Genomic DNA, 25,962 nt, shown 5'->3' with positions numbered 1-25,962 from the left:
AAATCATGATGTGTAGTAGATCTCCAAGTCAGCAGACCGACCGCTAGATGCCTTCTTAGCCAGCCTGGTAGTAATGCTTTGACCCTGGGCTAGAAGAAGGTTAGTACAGAGGCCCATCAGTCCTGTATCATTTGCTCATGGATCACCGTTGACTTAATTCTCTCTACCTCGCAAATATCCCTCATTTTGGTCTGAGCCAGCTAGTGGCTTCTTGTGCCTTTCCAAAGAACTGCACAGTTCCATTTTCTGCCACACGCAGTTTGGAGAAGAATAGCATTGAGCAGGGAAGATGCAGTTGACATAGCCTACATTTCACTGCCTAGAAAGCTGCTGTTCGTTTCTGCTGAAAAATCTGGAAAGACAGAAGTTCTAGCAGCATCCACGGTCACATCTTTCACCTCCTGAGCTTTGTGCAATATAATGTCATGGTCTTTAAAGTGCAGGACATTGATTAAAATTGGGTACGGTGGAGCCCCATGTGGAGGGGCCATGTAGGTACCCAGAGTGCTCGTTCTACTGCATATAATGGAGACAAAGTCCTTGCCAAAAAGATTTAGTAGCCACGTTTCAAAATATGTCAAAGGGTTAGAGCCCCCCACTCGCTGAAGGAGTCCCACCACTTGCACATATTACACCGTGATCGATTCCCTAAATCATGAAGATTGTTAAACAAATTCTCAGTTATTTGGTCACGGCTGCGCACATCTCTCTGCAAAGGCACCAGTTGATCTTTATCTCACTTATTCGCCCCTCTACTCAGCGGTGCGTTTGGATATTTTCTGTCAATTGGGTTAATGAGGACCATATCCCTCTTTAAATTGCCAACTTGCAAATGCACTGTATTCAGAGCAGCATTACATTATATATATGTCTTTTAATGTGGGTTCTGTTGATTTTGCTATTGCTGCTGTTGAATTGGCTGTTAATAATGCCGAGACTGCTGCCTCTTGTAGTCCTACCTGCCAGGACTGTGATGTCATGGATTCTTCTCCAGTTCTGCAGCATGGTTACTCAGCCTTCTCCACCACTGAATGCCCGGGTATTATTAGCAGAGTGTCTCTGGCAAACTTTGTTTGGTAGCCTTGCAGCGGTGTCCTTGCTGCAGTCAGCTCTGCCTGAAGAAGTAGCGGAACCACCTTGGATGACTGTGGCACCATCTTTGGACTGATCTTTCCTGTGTGTTTTGCCATAATCGTACTGTGCCGGTCCCCAGAGTGTGAGGAAACTCTTACACGGACGGGACAGGCTGCAGCATGTAATAAATACCCAGAATCGGAATAACTGACAGGATAGTAGGCTGGAGTTCTCACACCACACAGCCCTCCCCCCCCCCCCCCACCCCTAACATCTCCCCAAACTGCACTTTTTATATACATACGTGGGCTAGTATTAACAACCAGTCATCATCACAATGATCCTGCCCGATGCCACTTATGGCAGCATATTACTGGTTATGCACTACCTGCATTAAAGACTACTACAACGCTTTATGAGTTTGCCATCCAATCTGCAAAGTGATGAGCGCCACATTCCTCCCACAATCACCACCAGATATATGGAGTTTGGGCACAACAATATTCAGTGTAATGTGACGACCCACCTTTTGACTGATTTCCATCCTCATTGTTGTTATTTGGGCTGGCACAATGGGGGACGGATCTGGATCTGTTTTTTTTGGATACATGGCCTTGAAGCTCTCCAAATGCTCCCACTGAGACCAATTCTCTGCCATGTCTAGAGGCCGAGCCAAAAACTTCCGTGGCATTAGAAGTTAAAGAAATATATGGCTGCTTATTCCGACCCAGGGGACTGGAAAGTCTTCCATCTAGAAGAAACAAATATTGAAGCAATCAGTGTGCAAGTAGTGATAAGACATCTATATGTGAAACACCAGATGATAAATGTGATTGCCGGGAAGCCCTTTTAGAGCTGCAGACGTTTTGCAGTACAAGCTACGTGGAGGAGATTTCTAAAATCCTGAGCATACGGAGCAGAAATTTTTTGCAAGAATTTCGTAACATTTTGATAAATGCTGTGGACTGGCAATTCGTGTGCAACATGAATATTTATACTGCAGATATCTGATGCGGACTTCAACACTTGAAATACAAGGGTTTAAATCTACAGCAGATCCACTACAAAAACCGTGGGCATATCCACACCATTTAGGTACGGATTTGGCCACTATACATTCCCAGCAAATTTGCATTGGGTTTTCCATGTGGAATGTCCGCAGCGAACACACTGTACGAGATGTTTTTGTAACTCCCTGCTAATGAATCAATGCTTCAGTAAAATTCTTACATTTTCTAAGACCGTAAGAGGCTTACAACTGGAGGTGTAGAACAGAAGCACCTAAAAATAAATTGACATCAAGTATATAATAAAGAATAAAAAAGGTCATTCTTAAGCATACATGGTGGGATAAAGGATCACTCTTTATTAACCAGTGAAAAACCAGTAAAAAAGTGAAAATTTACCTGGTTTACCCAGAAAAGTTCAATAATGTTTATGTAGTATGTTCTTAGGCCCTGAATCAAAATATATAGCAGGGCTCTAGGCTCCCAGCTTTACTTACAATGTATAGTACTAGTATGTAACAGAGGAACCATGATACTACTTTAGGCATCAATTCCTGAAAATTCACACAGTGACATCCCACGACAGGGTGACTACACAGTGACATCCCACGACAGGGTGACCACACAGAGTGATGTCACAATACAGAGAAACAGTGTTATTCAGCACAGGTATAAGACATATAGTGACATCCCAGCACATCTGCAAAAACTAAAGTGAAATAACAACAAAGGAATGATAGTCACCATGATGTCACAGAGTGCAGATGATGCACAAAGTGATCATAGTCAAATACAACGTGTCACAGCTAGAGGTACTAAGGAAGACTACAAAGAAACTCCACCATACCCTACACAAGGATGACCGTCTAAAAACCATATTGCCGGACCCTCCCCTTCTGTGTTACAGGCAACCTTCTAATTTGAGGAACTTTAAAATCAGGAGTGCATTGCCTTCTGACACACAAAGAGGAACTTCTCCCTGTAATGTAAGGAGCTGCAAGACCTGCTCACATATACTGACTGCGGACAAGATACGGATCCCCAACACACAGCAGGACTATAAGATCCCAGGGACATTCACATGTTCCACATCCAATGTTGTTACCTGATCTGATTCAGTAAATGTCCTGTTGGGGGGCTTTATATCGGGGAAACAGGACAAAAAATGAGAGGCAGGGTGAGATCTCATCGCCACTCAATTAGAGAGGGAAAGACTGAATTACCTGTGGAGCATTTTTGTGGTCAGTGACACAGCATAGAGCAGATGAGAGTTCTTGATATTGCCATACTGAATGGCAATATCAAGTCGCAGCGTCACAGAGGAATTTGGAACTACAAATTTATGGCCATGTTTGATACCGTCAAAAATGGAATGAACCTCAGCCTGGGTTTCTTGCATAAGTGGAAAATATGAAAGGTCTGAAGGTCAAGAGATATGTCCTCTTCCCAATCATTTTATTTTTTTTTTTTTTTAAACTTCATAAAAATTCTGAACTTGACTTGTAATAATGTTGCCATCCAGAATAGCCATGGTCCCATCAGATTCTAGGACTCAGTTGTGACTGCAGCCTTTTCATCATCTATGGCTGGGCCTATGGGTTGGGATATCATAAAGGGGTTAATCATGACCTTTAAAGTATTTTTTCGGCTGCCACCATCACTCCCATAACCTTAGCAGAAGCATAAATGATCGACTGCAGCTCTAGTATAACCACTCCACATTACAGCTGTGCAGGGAGGGAGGGTCGGACTCCTGTTCTAGTGATAACGCCTCCACATTACAGCTGTGCAGGGAGGGAGGGTCGGACTCCTGTTCTAGTGATAACGCCTCCACATTACAGCTGTGCAGGGAGGGAGGGTCGGACTCCTGTTCTAGTGATAACGCCTCCACATTACAGCTGTGCAGGGAGGGAGGGTCGGACCCCTGTTCTAGTGATAACGCCTCCACATTACAGCTGTGCAGCGAGGGAGGGTCGGACTCCTGTTCTAGTGATAACGCCTCCACATTACAGCTGTGCAGGGAGGGAGGGTCGGACCCCTGTTCTAGTGATAACGCCTCCACATTACAGCTGTGCAGGGAGGGAGGGTCGGACTCCTGTTCTAGTGATAACGCCTCCACATTACAGCTGTGCAGGGAGGGAGGGTCGGACTCCTGTTCTAGTGATAACGCCTCCACATTAGAGCTGTGCAGGGAGGGAGGGTCGGACCCCTGTTCTAGTGATAACGCCTCCACATTACAGCTGTGCAGCGAGGGAGGGTCGGACTCCTGTTCTAGTGATAACGCCTCCACATTACAGCTGTGCAGGGAGGGAGGGTCGGACCCCTGTTCTAGTGATAACGCCTCCACATTACAGCTGTGCAGGGAGGGAGGGTCGGACTCCTGTTCTAGTGATAACGCCTCCACATTACAGCTGTGCAGGGAGGGAGGGTCGGACTCCTGTTCTAGTGATAACGCCTCCACATTACAGCTGTGCAGGGAGGGAGGGTCGGACTCCTGTTCTAGTGATAACGCCTCCACATTACAGCTGTGCAGCGAGGGAGGGTCGGACTCCTGTTCTAGTGATAACCCTCCACATTACAGCTGTGCAGGGAGGGAGGGTCGGACCCCTGTTCTAGTGATAACGCCTCCACATTACAGCTGTGCAGGGAGGGAGGGTCGGACTCCTGTTCTAGTGATAACGCCTCCACATTACAGCTGTGCAGGGAGGGAGGGTCGGACTCCTGTTCTAGTGATAACGCCTCCACATTACAGCTGTGCAGCGAGGGAGGGTCGGACTCCTGTTCTAGTGATAACGCCTCCACATTACAGCTGTGCAGGGAGGGAGGGTCGGACCCCTGTTCTAGTGATAACGCCTCCACATTACAGCTGTGCAGGGAGGGAGGGTCGGACTCCTGTTCTAGTGATAACGCCTCCACATTACAGCTGTGCAGGGAGGGAGGGTCGGACCCCTGTTCTAGTGATAACGCCTCCACATTACAGCTGTGCAGCGAGGGAGGGTCGGACTCCTGTTCTAGTGATAACGCCTCCACATTACAGCTGTGCAGGGAGGGAGGGTCGGACTCCTGTTCTAGTGATAACGCCTCCACATTACAGCTGTGCAGCGAGGGAGGGTCGGACTCCTGTTCTAGTGATAACGCCTCCACATTACAGCTGTGCAGGGAGGGAGGGTCGGACCCCTGTTCTAGTGATAACGCCTCCACATTACAGCTGTGCAGCGAGGGAGGGTCGGACTCCTGTTCTAGTGATAACCCTCCACATTACAGCTGTGCAGGGAGGGAGGGTCGGACCCCTGTTCTAGTGATAACGCCTCCACATTACAGCTGTGCAGGGAGGGAGGGTCGGACTCCTGTTCTAGTGATAACGCCTCCACATTACAGCTGTGCAGCGAGGGAGGGTCGGACTCCTGTTCTAGTGATAACGCCTCCACATTACAGCTGTGCAGGGAGGGAGGGTCGGACCCCTGTTCTAGTGATAACGCCTCCACATTACAGCTGTGCAGGGAGGGAGGGTCGGACTCCTGTTCTAGTGATAACGCCTCCACATTACAGCTGTGCAGGGAGGGAGGGTCGGACCCCTGTTCTAGTGATAACGCCTCCACATTACAGCTGTGCAGCGAGGGAGGGTCGGACTCCTGTTCTAGTGATAACGCCTCCACATTACAGCTGTGCAGGGAGGGAGGGTCGGACTCCTGTTCTAGTGATAACACCTCCACATTACAGCTGTGCAGCGAGGGAGGGTCGGACTCCTGTTGTAGTGATAACCCCTCCACATTACAGCTGTGCAGCGAGGGAGGATCGGACCCCTGTTCTAGTGATAATCCCTCCACATTACACCTGTGCAGCGAGGAGGGGGTGGGACTCCTGTTCTAGTGATAATCCCTCCGCATTACCGCTGTGTAGTGATGGAGGCTCGGACTCCTATTCTAGTGATAACCCCTCCACATTACACCTGTGCAGCGAGGAGGGGGTCGGACTCCTGTTCTAGTGATAATCCCTCTGCATTACAGCTGTGTAGCGAGGGAGGCTCGGACTCCTGATCTAGTGATAATCCTTCCATATTACAGCTGTGCAGCGAGGAGGGGTTGGACCCCTGTTCTAGTGATAATCCCTCCACATTACAGCTGTGCAGCGAGGGAGGCTTGGACTTCTGCTCTAGTGATAACCCCTCCACATTACAGCTGTGTAGCGAGGGAGGGTCGGACCCCTGTTCTAGTGATAACCCCTCCACATTACAGCTGTGCAGCAATGAGGGGTCGGACCCCTGTTCTAGTGATAACCCTCCACATTACAGCTGTGCAGCGAGGAGGGGTCGGACCCCTGTTATAGCAATCGGTGGAGTCTCCAAAGATCAAACATTTTCCACCTCTTCAGGTGATAAAGGTCTGTTGCTGGATCACTCCTATAAGAAAGTCAGCCCCAATCTTAACAGTCATACCTTGCCTTCCAGCGAGGCTCTTTTCCAGGTCATGTTGAGGATGTCTGTAGTTGAGGGGGGCTGTATCCTTGCTTAACCTGAAGTCAAACTGCAACACACACAAGAGTTTATATTAAAGCCACATGTAGTCCTACCATTTACTGACACTTTCTTCCAGCTGTTGAACACTGTTGTTGCCAAGTCTGATCATACTGTGTTATATCGGTACTTATCTAGTGCACTGAAATAAACAGGTCACACTTATAGGAAAACCTTATTATATACACAATACCATTCCAGAGCCAACATGATATTCTCACATCCAGGAAATGTCTTCTAGGGCTAGACCACGCTCCTCATCCCTTATACATAATTCATGAACACTGATTGGGAGATTATGGGGTGAACGGCTGTATATGTAGTAAAGTGGCGACTAGCAGTTCCTATATAGCTACATTCTTTTGTACACTACATTAGCCTTAATTGACAAATGTGCAATTGTGCAGCCGCGAGCAACATATTTTGTCAGCGGAACAGCGGATGGAATTATATTTAGCAAAAAATATATTTACCCATAACTCCACTGACCACCTAGAAATATTCCAGTAGTGCAACATATAGGATATATAGAAGGCTTTCTATTGGACCAGTCAGGTCACTAGCAGATAACATACTCGCACAAGACTGCAGCAGAAAATGTTATTGTTTCTAATTAAAACTGTACCTGTACCCATACCTAAACCGTACTGTATGCAGCCACAAAATGAATTTACATACATGATTTAGCCCCTAGGTGTAAGCTTTCTAAACGTGACTCATTTTCTGGACTTCGTGAAAATTTGTTTGTAGCCCCTTAGGCTGCTTTCACACAGGCGAGAAAATCACACGAAACATATGTTGCAAGATGCACAAATCTCACCCAAATATGAACCCCATTCTTTCAAAAACAAGGGGTCAAACACATAAGTGAAGTTTTCCTACATGGCACCGCGATGAGGAAAACAAATTGTGGCATGTTCTATCTTGCTGTATGCTCTTGTGTCACAGCACCCATTGTTTTCAATAGGGCCGGCAGCAGCTGCAATTGGCGCGATTCTCCGCGGTTAGCCTATCTGTTAGATAGGCTCACCTAGTGATAGTCCGCCTTGGCCGTGGACAGGGGGCCTGAAGCTAGTTTCACGTCTCTGCCGGGCAGCCGAGCAGATAGCGGAAGGACGCTATTATGGTCAATGGAGTCCGTCCGGCGCTGTTCGGTTCCGTCCAGAGAGAGAGCCGTTCAGCTGCGGAGATTCCTCTTTCCTCCTTCCCGAATGGAGCAGAAAAGCGGAATCCCCCAGTACAAATGTAAAACCGCCATAAGTCCTGGGTATCTCCTGTATATAATTATATATATACACAGATGGTATAAGCTTTACATCCTATATATAGTGATATAGACCATGCTGGTATACCCTGATCAATATCACTATGTACACGATGTATAGCTTATACCAGCTGTGCATATATACTTATACCAGGTTATACAAGCATGCTCCCTATCACTATACACAGGATGTATAAGTTATACCAGCTGAACATATAATTATTTACAGGAGATATGCAGGTTTTGCCGTTTTCACACGGTCGCGAAAATCACGCGCGATTTGTGCGTTGCGAGATGCACAGATATGAACCCCATTTTTTTAAAAGGGGTCATACACTTGAACGATTTTTTTTCCCGCATCGCACTGTGATGCAGGAAACAGATCACGGCATATACTATCTTTGGGGTTGCCCTCGCATCACCCATTGTTTGTACATATGTCCGCACCTAGGTACGAGAAAAAACACGCGTGAACACAGCTGCGTGCTTGTTGTCAATGGAGCCGCGGCTGCTGCTGGCGGCTCCATTGAAAACAATGCTCTGCCGAAGCCCCCGCATTCTTTTTCTGGGAAGGGCTTTACATATAAGCCCTTCCCTGAAAAAGAAACATTTTAGTGCAAAAAAAAAACAACTTATCTCTCCGCCGCTGCCGTGACCCCCGCGAAGCATGCAGCAGATGTTTCCTTCACCCCCGCTAGTTAAAAGAATTCCCTGCTGCAGCAAAGAATTCTTCAATTCAGAGCTACCAGCAGCTACAATCAGAGCTTCCAGCAGGCGGGGATTTTAAATCCTCGGCTGCTGATAGCTCAGTACTACAGAGCCGGGAACAGCGCCAGAAGACGCAGCTGAGCCCCGGCAGGTTTTTTTTTTTTTTCACACTATATTAAAATGCTTTTCAGGAAAGGGCTTATGAAGCCCTTCCCTGAAAAGCCATTGACAGCTGCTAGGGCTCAGAGTCGACTTCTGCCGCTGTCCCCGGCTCTGTAGTTCTGAGCAATCAGCAGCCGAGGATTTAAAATCCCCGCCTGCTGGTAGCCCTGATTGTGATTGGCTGATCACAATCAGGGCTACCAGCAGGCGGGGATTTTAAATCCTCGGCTGCTGATAGCTCAGAACTACAGAGCCGGGGACAGAGCCAGAAGTCGCGGCTGAGCCCTGACAGCTGAAGGGAGGTGAGTATTGATTTTTTTTTATACACTTTTAAAAATGGCTTTTCAGGGAAGGGCTTATGAAGCCCTTCCCTGAAAAGCCATTGACAGGGATGCCGGCAGCAGGATCCTCTACTGCAGCTGTCATGTGTGACAGCTGAGGTTGAGAATTGAAGAATTCCTCTGCTGCATCTGCCACAGATGTGGCAGATGTATCAGCAGGGAATTCTTTTAACTAGTGGGCATGAAGGAAACATCTGCCATATGCAGCAGATGTGTTCTTCATGCCCGCGGGAGTCACGGCAGCAGCGGAGAGGTAAGTTGTTTTTTTTTTGCACTAAAATGTTTCTTTTTTTAGAGAAGGGCTTACATGTAAAGCCCTTCCCTGAAAAAGAATGCAAGGGGCCGGCAGAGCATTGTTTTCAATGGAGTCGCCAGCAGCAGCTGCGGCTCCATTGAAAACAATGCGTGCATTCCCAATGGTGCATGCATGTCCTATCTTTGCAGGCACGCACCTGCAAAGTACAGACATGTGCACACACCATAGGGAATGCAATGTTGTAAATACAAGCGTGCTTTTGTGCGTGCGTATCCCACCCTTATTCTGTAATTTTGTTTTGTGTATATAATCATGTTTTTTACTATCTATGTCCCCCAAGACGTCATGTAAGACCTCTGTGGGACATTTTTTTTTTATTTGACACTTCCCCACTGCAGCTGGGGCATCCATGGGGCCCCAGGTACAGGAGGAAACAACCCCTGTAGTGACATTAGTCACTGGCAGAACTGGCCAGGGTCTAGTTTGACCCTCCAGCTCTGCTGTAGCAGGGAACCTCGGCAGTCACATGACACCCCCCCTCCCCCGACTCTCCATAGGCATATTACTATATTCCACAACACTACTGCTCGATTCGCAACCTGATTGGTTGTTTGGGTTGGCTGGTTCACAGTGATTGGTTGTTTGGGTTGGCTGGTTCACAGTGATTGGTTGTTTGGGTTGGCTGATTCACAGTGATTGGTTGTTTGGGTTGGCTGATTCACAGTGATTAGTTGTTTGGGTTGGGTTAAGCAGAAGTGTTGTGGAGTATAAAAATATGCCTCCTGTAGTGAAAGCTACAGTTCTGCTTTCACTTTCTAGTACACAGCGCTCATTAAAAACCCCTCCTGCCTCTTCATTCGGGTTATCAGCTGTCACTAACGTAATTTTACTATCGGCGGTGCTTTAAGCCCAGGACCAGGCGCCTTATATTAACCGTGCCTGGTCCTTAATGGATTGGAGACCAACTGCAGCAAAAAGGCATCAGGTCCACTAGTAAATTATTCCTGACACCTTCCAAACACTACTGTTAACCAATAAATGACCAAGGGTCATTAAGGCTCCTGCGTCTAGGTCACATTCTGCAGTTCTGGCATTCCCACATTCACAAAATCATTTTTTTTTAAATTTCTCTGCATTATTTTGTTGCATTCAAAGCCCCATAACTTTATTTTTCCATGGATGGAGCTCTGTGAGGCTTGTTTTTTGCGTAACAATCTGTAGTTTTTATTGGTACTATTTTGGGGTACAGATAGCTTTTTTGATCACTTTTATAGCTTCTTTTGGGAGGCAGAATGAACAAAATAAGCATGTTGCCACTGTTTTTAGGCAGTTATAATACAATAGTGTGTTCAATTTATTGTGCAGGTCATTACGGATATGATGATACCAAATCTGTGGCTTTTTATAATTTTTTACATTTCCTTTTTTATATATACAAAACGGGAAAATGTTCAGAAAAGTTTTTTGTTATTTACATTTTTTATGTCCCTGTAGGGGCCTTGAACCCTAAAAGCTATGATACTCTATTGCAGTATTTTGTACTGCAATGCAGTATTGCTCTCAATTTTCTCATTTTTTTATTTTAGAAATTTTCCGTGCTCGATAAACTATGTAATATTTTATAGTACATGTTGTTATGTATTGTGGATACCAATTATGTGGAGTTTTTTTTTCTTTTTCAATTCTTAACCTCATAAGAATGGCCCCCACCTCCTTTTTTTTCTTTTTGCTTTTTTCCTCCCCACTTTCAAACAAACAATCATAACTCTTTTATTTTTCCACTGACCCAGTTGTCTGAGGACTTGTTTTTTCCCCAGGAGTTGTATTGTTGAATGCTACTACATATTGTACCATATAATCTAGTGAAAAACTTTGAAAAAATTCTTAGTAGAATGAAATGGAAAAATAAAAAACAATTCCACCATCTTTGAGGGGGGCTTGTTTTCAAAGTGTGCAGAGGCTGTTGTGGGTGGGTGTCTACTATCACAACGCCGACACCCGCCTTGTATGAAGCGGGTACTGGCTGTAAAAATGTTTAGTTGCCATGATCAGCAATGACTGCAGCATCTGCAAGGTTGATTGATGTAGAGGAGTGATTAGATGAGAAAGTCCTCATTATTTCACTCCTTACCTGGGAAAACCACACATGTGACAATCAGAAAGCAAATATGCTCTCTGATTGATAGTGGGGGTGATAACGGACAAAAATTCATATCACGCCCTTCCCTGGGACAGGGAGATCCACAGGAGAATGACAAATCTTCTCTGCTGTCTCCTTGTCGTCCTCTTTCCCCTACACACATATAACATATATATACATACATATGCAGACGAGAGCACCGACATCAGAGCTCTCTTCTGCATAGTGTTAGAAACTTTGTACTGGACTTCGGCTGACATGGGAGCTATGCAGGGAAATCTTAATGTTGTACAAGGTCCGACACTGGATTGGAAAGGGATAAACCCGAGAACCTTAACTTTAAAATGACACAAAAACATGTCAGTAACCCCGATAGAACTGGAGCTACAGCCATTGTAAGTAGAGCCAGCTCTGTTCAGCCAAAACTGTAGGGGCCTTTTCCCTCAGAACAAACAGAACTTGTCCGACTCCTAAACTGTTGGGGGTTAAAAGCACAAATAAATATAGAAATATTTGCTTCTTTTACCTGTTTATTTTTCTCTGTTACAGGGGAAGCCTGTAAAACCAAATGTAGGCTGCAGTTATTTACCTGAAGAAGAAAAAAATAGTTCTATTACTTATGTACATACAAGTAAATGAATTACAATCAAATCATCATTTAAAAGACATCTTACATCTTGGAGATGCTTTGGATACAACATTTGTGAGTCACATTATGAGCAAGTCATAAACGAACAGTGCGGCAGCAGCAAGGATGTGACATCCTGTCTGTCGCCACTGCAAGCTCTTATAGGACAATCTGAGTCACAGACACAGCAGCGGGCTGAGGACAGTAACTACAAGATGCTGAGGGAGACTCAATTTTCTGGTAGTTTTTATAAATACCATCTTAAAACCTTATGGAAAACTTGGGAAACTAGCTGATATACACAGCTTCAGCCAAGTTTATTTGGTACAGGTGTTTACATGTTGTTCGCACAGAAAATTTTACTTCAGAGGGACTGAGGAATAAAATATGTATACACATAGAGGGGTGTTAGATTCTCCTCAGACTGCATGTACCAATGTCTCTCTACACAATGTGCCACCCCTCCCACTCTACTCACTTTTGAACCTTAAAGGTAACGACCCTTTTTATTCAAATTTAACCCCAGACTGGAGGTCAGTCAAATTCTCCTCAGTATATACACAAAGAGGTCAATTAGATTCTCCTTGGTAAGTACACATAGAGGTGAGGTATATACACATAGAGGTGAGATAGATTCTCCTCAGTATAAACACATAGAGGTGAGGCAATTCTCCTAAGTATATACACACATAGAGGTTAGTTATATTCTGCTCAGTATATACACACATAGGTCAGTTAGATTCTCCGTAGTATATATACATAGAGGTCAGATAAATTCTCCTCAGTATATACACATAGAGGTGAGGTAAATTCTCCTCAGTATATACACACATAGGTTAGTTATATTCTCCTTAGTATATCCACATAGGGATCAGTCAGATTCTCCTCAGTATATACACACATAGAGGTCAGTTAGATTCTCCTCAGTATATACACATAGAGGTAGGGTAGATTCTCCTGAGTATATACAAACATAGGTCAGTTAGATTCTCCTTAGTATATACACATAGAGGTCAGATAGATTCTCCTCAGTAAATACACATGAAGGTCAGTGAGAGTCTCCTTAGTTTATACACATAGAGGTGAGGTAGATTCTCCTCAGTATATACACATAGAGGTGAGGTAGATTCTCCTCAGTATATACACGCATAGGTCAGTTAGATTCTCCTTAGTATACACACACAGAGGTCCGATAGATTGTCCTCAGTATAAACACAGAGGTAAGGTAGCTTCTTCTCAGTATATACACATACAGGTCAGTTAGATTCTCCTTAGTATATACACAGAGGTCAGTTATATTATCCTCAGTATACAAATCATTTCCCCAAGATTTATTTGTTTTTTTCCTCCGAAACATCTCATGTATGGTGGATTTTTGCACAGCTTTTCATGCATAGAATTGAATAATCTAGTTGTGACCCCTTTACTTTTCCTATTTAGGACCTAAAGAAAGGCCGTGCCAAATTTCATGTTTGTGCGGTTCAGCTAAGTGGTGTTAGTTACATTACATAGAGGGTCACTTAGTTTTGCATTTAGAACTGAAGTCAAGTTGCAAGACCTTTACTTTTCCTATTTACAACCTAAAGTATGCTCATGCCAAATTTCATGTTTGTATGACACCGGGAAGTTAGAAAATTAGAATAGGTACATTACATAGGGGTGCCAATACTTTTGCACTTAGAATTGAATAATCAAATTGCGACCCCTTTACTTTTCCTATTTACGACCTAAAGAATGGTCATGCCAAATTTTATGTTTGCACGACATCGGGAAGTTAGAGAATTAGTGGCCAGTCAGTCAATGAGTGAGGGCTTTCGCCGATATATGGAATCACTTATATATAGAGGATAAGTGATCTCACAAATGTTAAACCTGTGGGGATCCCACAAAGAAACCATCACTGACTGGTACTATACGTTCATCATAGAAGACGGAAATTTTATACCTTGAAGGGGTTGTACCAAGATTACAAGTTATCCCCTATCCACAGGTCACTTCTTCCCATGCAGTGACGTCACTGTGAATGGAGCGCTGACTGATGAGCACAGGCAGTCAGCATTTCATTAATTCAATGGGGCTGACAGAAAAACCCAAGTGGGTACTGCTCAAGCATCTCCACACCCCCATTGAAAGTGAATGGAGTGCTAGTACACTTACTCAAAAAGCGCTTCATTCAGTCTCCTCCTCACTACAGGGGGTTCTCAGGCCTTGCAAGGTTCTCAACAGTGAGACACCCATAATCTAATGGATAGGGGATAACTTGGAATCTTATTACAACTCCTTTAATATATATTCTTCCATAGAATCCACCATACAATGCGGCAGTGCTCAGCCATTACCGGCAGATGTTACATTGACAGCAACTCAAAGTGGCATTGATTCCACAAGTGGACAGAAGACGTCTGGAGGGAGGTTAAGCCACGCTGTCTATATAGCCATCCACAACTCCATGGTATTTGTAGGTGCAGGTTCTTGGGTGCAAATAGACCTCTCTACCACACCCTAGAAATGCTCACCTGAGCTCATATCAGGTAAATGTACAGGTCACAACATTCATAAGAACTCTTCAGAATGTTCCTCGAACCAATTCTTAACAACTTGGGCCCAATAGCACGGTGCATTATCCTGCTGGAATATCACATCATTGTGGGGGTACATGAAGTCCATGAAGGGCTGAAAATGGTCACCAAGCAGTGGAACGTAGTGAGCACCAGTCTGTGATATGTTTAGGTGGACAAGTGAACCCAAACCTATGCCATGAGAACACAAACAGCAGTACAGAACCACTACTAGCCTGTTAACATCTGGGGTCCATGGTTTCATGGGGTCTGTGCCACACATGGACACTACCAGCAGCCCAATACAATTGGTACCATGACTCCATCTCTCTACTTGTTGCAAGTCCTCTAGGGTCCATTTAGTAACCTCACAAGCTCAGGTGAGGTGCTATGTCTGGCTCCGTTGTATTAACAGAGATGCTGTGATGGGTTTTCTGTTCCCATATCCCATGAAATGTAAGAAGACTGCCTGGCCTGCGGGATATACATGTGGGGTCTCCTGCACGGAATGTGGATGTGAGGTCTGCTTACATAGAGAATTCTAGTCAGAAGCCACCAGTCATAAGCACTGAGCACCTGTGGGCGGCCACTGTGGGTGGTAATGCCTTCTATTATGTATTCCCAGGACACATGTGACACTGGATCGAGGAATATTAAATGCCCACACAACTTCAGAAATAGGGTATCCTATCCATCTGTCACCCACTACCATGCCATATTCTAACTCCAATAATTTGCGTCACTTTGTCATGAGTGCGCTGGCCAATGTACAACCTCACTCACAACATAACACCAGACAAATTATACAGGCGACCCCAACACATCACCTGAGGTAACACTGCTTCATAATCAATACATACTGCTACCCCAAGAAACATATACACATGCTCCAAAACATACTGCTATTACATATTACATACTGCTATACACATACTGCGATCCCATGTCACATACTGCTATGCATACTGCTATCCCATGTCACATATTGCTATACATATAAAACTATCCCATGTTCCCATGTCACATACTGCAATACACGTACGCTAATACATACTGCTATCCCATGTTACATACTGCTATACTCACTGCTATCCCATGTCACATACTGCTATGCATACTGCTATCCCATGTCACATATTGCTATACATATACAGCTATCCCATGTTCCCATGTCACATACTGCAATACACGTACACTAATACATACTGCTATCCCATGGCACATATTGCTCTACACATTCTGCAATACATACTACTATACCATGTTACATAGTGCTATGCACACTGCTATCCCATGTCACATACTGCTATTGACACTGCTATTCCATACCACAGACTGCTATATACATATTGCTATCCCATGTCACATACTGCAATACATACTGCTATCCCATGTCACATACTGCTATACACATACTGCAATACACACTGCTATCTCATGTCACATGCTGCTATTCCATATCACATATTGCAATACACATACTGCTATCCCATATCACATACTGCTAGACACATACTGCTATAACATATCACATACTGCTATACACATACTGCAATACATACTGCTATCCCATGTCACATATTGCTATACACATACTGCAATACATACTGCTATCCCATGTCACATATTGCTATACACATACTGCAATACATACTGCTCTCCCATGTCATATACTGCTATACACACTGCTACCCCATGTCAAATACTGCTATACACACTGCTACCCCATGTCAAATACTGCTATACACACTGCTACCCCATGTCAAATACTGCTATACACACTGCTACCCCATGTCAAATACTGCTATACACACTGCTACCCCATGTCAAATACTGCTATCCCATGTCACATACTGCTATACACACTGATTTCCCATATCATATTCTGCTATACACATTTTGCTATCACGTGACATACTGCTATACACATACGCCAATACATACTGCTATCCCATGTCATATACTGCAATGCATACTGCTATCCCATGTCACATACTGCTATACACATACTGCAATACATACTGCTATCCCATGTCACATACTGCAATACATACTGTTATTCCATGTCACATACTGCTATACATATAATGCAATACATACTGCTATCCCATGTGACATACTGGTATACACACACTGTAATGCATACTGAAATCCCATGTCACATACTGCTTTACACATATTGCAATACATACTGCTATCCCATCTTACACACTGCTATATACATACCCCAATACATACAACTATCCCATGACACACACTACTATGCCATACTGCAATACATACTTCTATCCAATGTCACATACTGCTATGCACACACTGCAATGCATACTACAATCCCATGTAACATGCTGCTCTACACATACTGCCATACATACTGCTATCCCATGTCACATACTGCAATACATACTATCTCATGTAACATGCTGCTCTACACATACTGCAATACATAGTGCTATCCCATGTCATATACTGCTATACACACACTCCAATACATACTGCTACCCTATGTCACATACTGCTATACACACAATGCAATACATACTGCTATCCCATTTCACATATTGCTAAACACATACCCCAATACATACTGCTATCCCATGCCAATGTTGCCTGCCCTGTTCTGGACTGGATCCAAGTCCACAGAAATCATATATAGAAGAATATAAATGCAGGACAGCAAAATTATGGTGCAGAAAGCCCAAAAATCCAAGAGTATGTGTCGTTATTTGCTCACAATCTGAAGATACAGCGACGATTCGACTGCATGCAACAGACTCTGTCAGATAGACTCACCGCAGAGAACCGAAAGCTCTCCCCCCTCCCTGCTCCTTTGGAGATCGCTGGAGATATTCTGCAACGGTCGTAGACAGGGGGGCTAAATTGGGACGTCTGGCCAACTTACACTGTATTGCATTCACATGCCATTCGATATGCATGCAAGTGTGATATTTTTTTTCTTTCCATTGAAGTCAATGGTGAAACACTTGGGATCCGATCACGCATTTTCACACATGCGATTTCATTCAAAAATGTCTTGCATCGCCATGAAAATCACCCGTTGCCATGTGCGATATTGGCCGAGGTTTCTGCGTCCCATATCGCGGCCGCCCTTGTGAATGCAGCCTCATGTGCAGATTTCATTTGGGATTTCAGTGGAGAATTTTATTGCAGATTCAAAGTGGAAATGTTATATCATGTGTGAAATTAGCCTAAAACATGTGTAGGAAAACCACGGTGTGAGGGGGCGGCAGACCAGAAGTGCCCACCTGTACAGCTGTGTGCATGGGCGGCTATGTGTGGTATTGTGATGTCACCGCTGTTTCCATGGTGCTGTAGTGAGGTCATAGGTGCTTCTTCATTCTATATGCAGATAGAACCCGCCCACACAGGCAGTTCCTGCAGCAGCAGCACCAGCCCTGCAACCGTCATCTGAGCTCCCCGGACCCTCCTGATAACGGCTCCTTCTCAGCAGTAGGCTGCACCCACACCGGCATTAGGCCTCTGTTCACACTTTCAGTCTCTCTGCTCCGATTTTGGAGGAGAGAAACTGAAAGAAAACTGATCTGTTTCCCACCCCTCGCGCTTCATCAACGACGCTCCCCACGCGAAAGCCCCCTTCCGTAACCTCATTCACCCACTTCATCTTCGATACCACCCACGCCTGCTTCATTTTTTAAGCTCCCCAATGCGACAGCCCCCTTCCGTAACCTCACTCGTCCACTTCCTGTTCGTAAGACCCCAGGTGACTGCTCTTTCCGTAACCGCCCTCACCTGCTTCATCTTCGACACTCCCCACGCGACTACCCCTTCCGTCACCGCCCTCGCCTGCTTCATTTTTGAAGCTCCCCGCGCGACAGCCCCCTTCCGTAACTTTGCTTGCCCGCTTCCTGTTCGAAGGACCCCATGAGACTGCTCTTTCAGTAACAGGCCTCACCCGCTTTATCTGCGACGGACTCCACCAACTGCTCCCTTCCATAACCGCCCTCGCCCACTTAATCATCGACGCTCCCCACGTGAATGCCCCCTTCCGTAAGCGCCCTTGCCCGCTTCCTGTTTGATGGTTCCCACGCGACTGCCTTCATCTGTAACCGTCCTTAATCGCTTCATCGACGCTCCCCATGCGATTGTCCCCTTCTGTAACTGTTCTCGCCACCCTTGCCCGCTTTATCTGCGACAAACTGCACCAACTGTCCTGTTCCGTAACCGCCCTCACACACTTATTTATCGACGCCCCCCACGTGAATGCCCCCTTCCGTAACCGCCCTCGCCTCCTTCCTGTTCAATGGACCCCACACGACTGCCTCTTTCTGTAACAGCCCTCGTATGCTTCATCATCAACAAACCTCACCATCTGCCCCCTTCCATAACCGCCCTCACCTACATAATCATCAATGCTCCCTATATGAATGCCCCTTCAGTAAACACTCTCTCGCCTGCTTCCTGTTTGATGAATCCCATGTGTCTGCCCCCTTGCGTAACTGCCCCCGCCCGCTTAAACGTCACACTTCTCACGCGACTACCCTTCAGTAAACGCCCCCCACCCGCTTCCCGTTCGACGGACCCCATGCAACTGCGTCCTTGAGTAACCGCCCTCACCCACTTAATTGTCACACTCCTCACGCAACTACCCTTTCAGTAACTGTCCCCCGAGCGACGGACACCATGCGGCTGCTCCCTTCCGTAATCGCCTTCACCTGCTTAATTGACGACTGACCTGACTGCCCCCTTCCGTAACTGCCCTCGGCCACTTAATCGTCGACCGACCACACGTGACTGCACCCTTACGTAACCACCCTCGCCCGCTTAATTGACGACTGACCCGACTGCCCCCTTCTGTAACCGCCCTTGTCCGCTTAATAGTCGACGGACCACACGCGACTGCCCCCTTCCGTAAGCGCCCGCGCCCACTTAATTTACGACTGACCCGACTGCCCCTTCCGTAACTGCTCCCGCCCATTTAATTGACTGACCTGACTGCCCCTTCTGTAATCGCCCCCTCGTCTGCTTAATTGTCGACGGACAACACGTGACTGCGCCCTTACGTAACCGCTCTCGCCCGCTTAATTAACGACTGACCCGACAGCCCCCTTCTGTAACCGCCCTCGTCCGCTTAATAGTCGACGGACCACACGCGACTGCCCCCTTCCGTAATCGCCCGCGCCCACTTAATTTACGACTGACCCGACTGACCCTTCTGTAACTGCTCCCGCCCATTTAATTGACTGACCTGACTGCCCCTTCTGTAATCGCCCCCTCGTCCGCTTAATTGTCGACGGACAACACGTGACTGCGCGCTTACGTAACCGCTCTTGCCGGCTTAATTGACAACTGACCCGACAGCCCCCTTCTGTAACCGCCCTCGTCCGCTTAACCCTTTCCAATCCAATTTGCATCCTGGTTTTCCTAGGGGGCTTACTCTTTTTCTGCCATTATACAACGGCACTATCTGCTGGCTAAAACCAGTACTGCATGAGTTGACACGCTGGATAGGCTCCGACAGCAGAAACTGTCGGAGCCTATCCAGCGTGCTGTACAGCCTTAAATCATAATGTCTTCAGACGTCAGACAGTGGATTGGAAAGTGTTAATCGTCGACGGACCAGCCCAATTCCGTAACCGCCCTCGTCCGCTTCATGGGCGACGGGCCTCATGCGATTGCCCCCTTCCGTTACCGCCCTCGCCCGCTTCTTGGGCGACAGGCCACACGCGGCTGCCCCCTTCCGTAACCGCCCTCGCCCGCTTCTTGGGCGACAGGCCACACGCGACTGCCCCCTTCCGTAACCGCCCTCGCCCGCTTCTTGGGCGACAGGCCACACGCGACTGCCCCCTTCCGTAACTGCCCTCGCCCGCTTCTTGGGCGAAGGCCACACGCGACTGCCCCCTTCCGTAGCCGCCCTCGCCCGCTTCTTGGGCGAAGGGCCACACGCGACTGCCCCCTTCCGTAGCCGCCCTCGTTCGCTTCTTGGGCGACGGGCCACACGCGACTGCGCCCTCACCCAGCCTGGTAAATAGCACATATATTTAGATCAAACACAAGTGTAGATATAAACACACACACGGATAGGTGTAGATTTCGGCTTTGATCCTGGGACTTGTTTTGATCGCCATATTTGGGGTCAGGAAGGAATTTTTCCAACTTGAGGACAATTGGCTCATACCTCAAGGAGGTTTTTGCCTTCCTCAGGATCAACTCACAGCCTTAAATAGGGTTAGGTTTTATAAATAGGGAAGTAGCCAAATAAACAAAATAATATAAAAAGTAAGAAAAAGGTGTAGTTTTGTAGAATTTCTAGCTGACATCACATCTACTAGGGAGGCGAGCTGCTGGCGTTTGATCCGGAGATTTATTCTGATCGCCATATTTGGGGTCAGGAAGGAATTTTTTTCCCCTTAGAAAGGATAATTGGTTCTTTCCTCAAGGGGGTTTTCGCCTTCCTCTGGATCAACACAGTTTGTAAATAGGTTTAGTTCAATACACTGCATAGTAGAGATGGATAATAACTTATATCTTCCCCTTTATGAAGATGGTGCAGATTTTGATGCCGTTTTCTGATGCGGACACGCTGCGCTTTTTCCCATGGATTTTTCTGCCAAGGATAATCTGCGGTATTTGCGCTAGGTGTGAACAAACGTTGGCGGACGATTGGCTCACACCTCAAAGGCTTTTTCTTGCCTTCCTCTTGATGAACTCAGCTTCAAAATTCTCCATCATAAAACCAACCATTGCTTCTAACTAGAAATAAAAGGTTTTCTTGCCCCTTATATCTCGGTGTCCGTGTCTTTATTTCCACTGAAGGTCTATGTGGGTTTCCCATGAATGGGTCATTCTACTATAAAGGTTTGTGCCCAGACTGTATTACAGCGGGCACTGTCCAGGGCGCCGACTCTGTTTGCACCCAGTTTTAGAAGTTGAACTTAATTCCTCTCTTTACGGGTTATTCGCACCTCATACTTTTTCCAGGAGTTTTGTGCAGATTTGCACACTACAGATCGCCATAGACGTCTATGAGCGGTGCGCAACGGCACAAAACGCTGCACAATTCTATTAGGAAAGGAACCCATCTGGAAGTCATCAGGCCGCCTTCACACTGCCGTGAAAATCGCACAAGTTTTCTGTGTTGCCTTCTTTTGAATGGGGTCATACACATTAGCGAGGTCTTCCTGCACGGCACCGCGATGCAGAAAACAAATCGCAGCGTCTTCTATCTGGCTGCCAGGTTGCAGCTAGCAGCCCCACTGAAAACAATGGGAGAACAGCACGATCCTCTACCGCGACAGTCAGAGCCGCAGCGGGGGATTCCTTTGTGAAACGCTTTACATCCACGTGGCTTTCACATGGATGGCGAGGGCTATAGCGGGCCGTGATTCGCGGCCCAATATCCTCCTTGCCTGTGTGAAGGACCCTTTATGTGAATTAGCCTTTAAAATCACGGTGGGGGTATGGGCCGTGCCCATGTGAGCTGGACCTGCGAGCGCAAAAACTACAGTACTCTGCGCAAAAGTGCATCGCTCATGGCACAAATGTGTTGTTCTTATGCGAGCATTTTGGCGCATTTGTTTGTGTGAAGGGGCTCTTATGTGTAAGCTTCATTTCGTTGGCTTTTACGGGTGTGAAAACCCTCCGCAAACACGAGCATGTATTTCAGCGCTCAGGCTGGCCTCACCCAGGCAAGGAATTACAAACACCAGGGGCAAAAAGCTGCGCTATTGCGTACATATCTGCGCATGCGCCCATGTGGAGCCCCCCTTATGATTTTACCTGCGTCATTCTAAAATGTATAGGGCCGCTATACGCATACCCCAATACATACTACTATCCATTGTCACATACCGCTATATACATACCGCAAGACCTACTACTATCCCATGTCACATACCGCTATACACATACTCCAATACCTACTACTATACCATGTTACATACCGCTTTATACATACCCGAATAGCTACTACTATACCACATCACATACCGCTATATACATATCCCAATACATAATACTATCCATTGTCACATACTGCTATATACATACCGCAAGACCTACTACTATCCCATGTCACATACCGCTATACACATACTCCAATACCTAGTACTATACCACGTTACATCCTGCTATGCACATACTCAAATACATACAACAATCCCATTGTCACATACCGCTATATACATACCCCAAGACCTACTACTATCCCATGTCACATACCACTATACACATACTCCAACACCTACTACTATACCACGTCACAAACTGCTATATACATACGCCAATATATACTAGTATACCACGTCACATACCGCTATACACATACCCGAATATCTACTACTATACCACGTCACATACGGCTATACACATACTCAAATACATACTACAATCCCATTGTCACATACCGCTATATACATACCCCAAAACCTACTACTATCCCATGTCACATACCGCTATACACATACTCCAATACCTACTACTATACCACGCCACATACCGCTATATACACACCTGAATACATACTACTATACCACGTCACATACTGCTATACACATACTCAAATACATACTACAATCCCATTTCACATACCGCTATATACATAACCCAATACACAGTACTATCCAATGTCACTTACTGCTATACACATACTCCAATACAAATTACTATCCCATGTCCCACACCGCTATAAACATACTTCAATACATTCATTGTCACATACTGGAATACACATACCGCAATACCTACTACTGTACCATGTCACATACTGCTATACACATACTCCAGTACATACTACTATACCACGTCTAATACTGCTATACACATACTCCAATGCATACTGTTACACCATGTCACATACTGGAATACACATATTCAAATAAATACTGCTATCCCATGTAAAATACAGGTATACACATACTGTAATACATACTACTATACTGTAGTGGAAACCCAACATATCTATATTTTGGACTGTGGACCTTTGTAGTGGACAGTGAACCTGTTTTTATTCTGTATCCTAAATGCCAGTACTTTTCCATTGCTGTTACAAATATAGATATGCCTTCTTACATGTATCCAATGTATCTACTTCCTTAATGAAACTTCTGTTCTCAAAACGCTGACAAGATAATATATAGTGTAAACACGTTACATTTTCCACCTGTTTTGTAAATTTAGAAGAAGTAGAAATCAGACAGATAACTGCAGTCTGAAACAGCTACCGGAATAATTACCCAAGCAATTTTACTGGAAACGTATGCAAATAACATGGGAGATTTAGGCAGTTACTAATTCATGATGTAACATCCAATCATATTGAAGGAACCACACGTGGGTCCAAGACAACCCACTCATCTCGTTCATCACCGGATGGCCAATCACAGATGACCGGAGGATGGAAGAATTGCAAGATACTTATCCAATAATCGAACAATACGTTGTATCTATGTAATCTTTGACCTACCCAGATGGGCGGATATGTTAAACTCTTTTAAAAGAGGCTGCGCGCCCAACATTAAAGGAGAATTGAGGAAGCTTATACATGCTGAACCTGTGTCAGTGTGAAAACTTCTTATGCGCATTGTCAATTCAGAATTAATCTGGAAGGGTGTAAACATTCCAAATTGATTAAGTCGTTGGACGCAAAAGGAAATCCACGACAGTACCACGTCTAATACTGCTATACACATACCCCAATACATACTACTATTCCATGTCACATATCGCTATACACATACTCCAATACATACTACTAGTGATGAGCGAGCATACTTGCTAAGGGCAATTGATCGATCGAGCATTGCCCTTAGCGAGTACCTGCCCGCTTGGGAGCAAAGATTCGGCTGCCAGTGGCGGGCAGGGAGCTCCGGGGGAGAGTGGGGAGGAACGGAGGGGAGATCTCTCTCTCCCTCTCTCCCCTCCCCTGCTCCCCCCTGCTGACTGCCGCAACTCATCTGTCACCAGCATCGGCAGCCGAACCTTTTCTCCCGAGTGGGGAGATACTCGCTTAAGACAATGCTCGCTCATCTCTACATAATACTATACCACGTCTAATGCTGCTATACACATACTCCAATACATACTACTATCCCATGGCACAAAGCGCTATACACATACTCAAATACATAATAGTATACCATGTCACATACATTTCTACACATACTCCAATACATACTGTTATACCATGTCACATACTGGTATACACATATTCCAATAAATACTGCTATCCCATGCCACATACTGCTATACACAAACTCTAATACATATTACTATCTCATGTCACATACTGCTATACACATACTCCAATACCTACTACTATCCAATTTCACATACCGCTATATACATGCCACAATACATACAACTATCCAGTGTCACATACCGCTATACAAATAATCCAACACATACCACTATACCATGTCACATATTGCTATACACATATTCCAATACACACTACTGTACCACGTCACATACTGGGATATACATACTCCAATACATACTACTATACCATGTCACATACTGCTATACACATAGTCCAATACATACTACTGTAACATGTCACATACTGCTATACACGTACGCCAATATACACTACTATCCTATGTCAAATATTGCTATACACAAACTCCAATACATAATACTATACCACTATAAACATGTTCCAATAAATACAACTATCACATGTCACATACCGCTATACACCTACTCCAGTACATACTACTATACCACGTCAAATACTGCTATGCACAAACTCTAATGCATACTACTATACCATGCCACAAAACGCTATACACATACTCCAATGCATACTACTACACCATGTCACAAACTATTATACACATACTCCAATACATACTACTATATCATGGCACTTACTGCTATACACATACTCCACCATATACTACTTACTATACGACGTCACATACCACTATACACATACTTCAATAAATACAACTATCCCATGTCACATACCGCTATAGACATATGCCAATACATACTACTATTCCATGTTTAATAACGCTCTACACATACTTCAATACATACTACTATACCATTATTACATACTGCTATACACATACTCCAATACATATCACTATCCCATGTCACACACCGCTCTACACATACTACAATACACAGTACTACCATTTGTCACATACGGTTATACACATGGTCCAATATATACTATTATACCATGTCACATATCGCTATACGCAAGATCAAATGCATACTACTATCCAATGTCACACACCGCTCTACACATACTACAATACACAGTACTACCATTTATGTCACATACGGTTATACACATACTGCAATACATACTACTATACCACAT

General features: G+C 45.2%; 1 protein-coding gene across 1 annotated transcript in view; it reads right to left on the bottom strand.

Annotated features, from left to right (window-relative positions):
- The window catches only part of LRRC49 (leucine rich repeat containing 49), a 172,332-nt gene that overhangs the window by 89,016 nt on the left and 57,354 nt on the right, over window positions 1-25,962 (bottom strand). Inside the window, exons 2-4 of the mRNA XM_066589958.1 lie at window positions 11,992-12,054; window positions 6,517-6,604; window positions 1,601-1,825 (exon numbers count right to left, since the gene is read on the bottom strand). Coding sequence (XP_066446055.1) covers window positions 1,601-1,825; window positions 6,517-6,604; window positions 11,992-12,054 — 376 coding nt within the window. The remainder of the gene's footprint in view (window positions 1-1,600; window positions 1,826-6,516; window positions 6,605-11,991; window positions 12,055-25,962) is intronic.

Source organism: Eleutherodactylus coqui, chromosome 2 (genome assembly GCF_035609145.1).
Source record: "Eleutherodactylus coqui strain aEleCoq1 chromosome 2, aEleCoq1.hap1, whole genome shotgun sequence".
Classification (NCBI taxonomy): Eukaryota; Metazoa; Chordata; class Amphibia; order Anura; family Eleutherodactylidae; genus Eleutherodactylus; species Eleutherodactylus coqui.
Note: the sequence above shows the minus strand (reverse complement) of the source record. Positions and strands in the feature narration are given on the sequence as shown.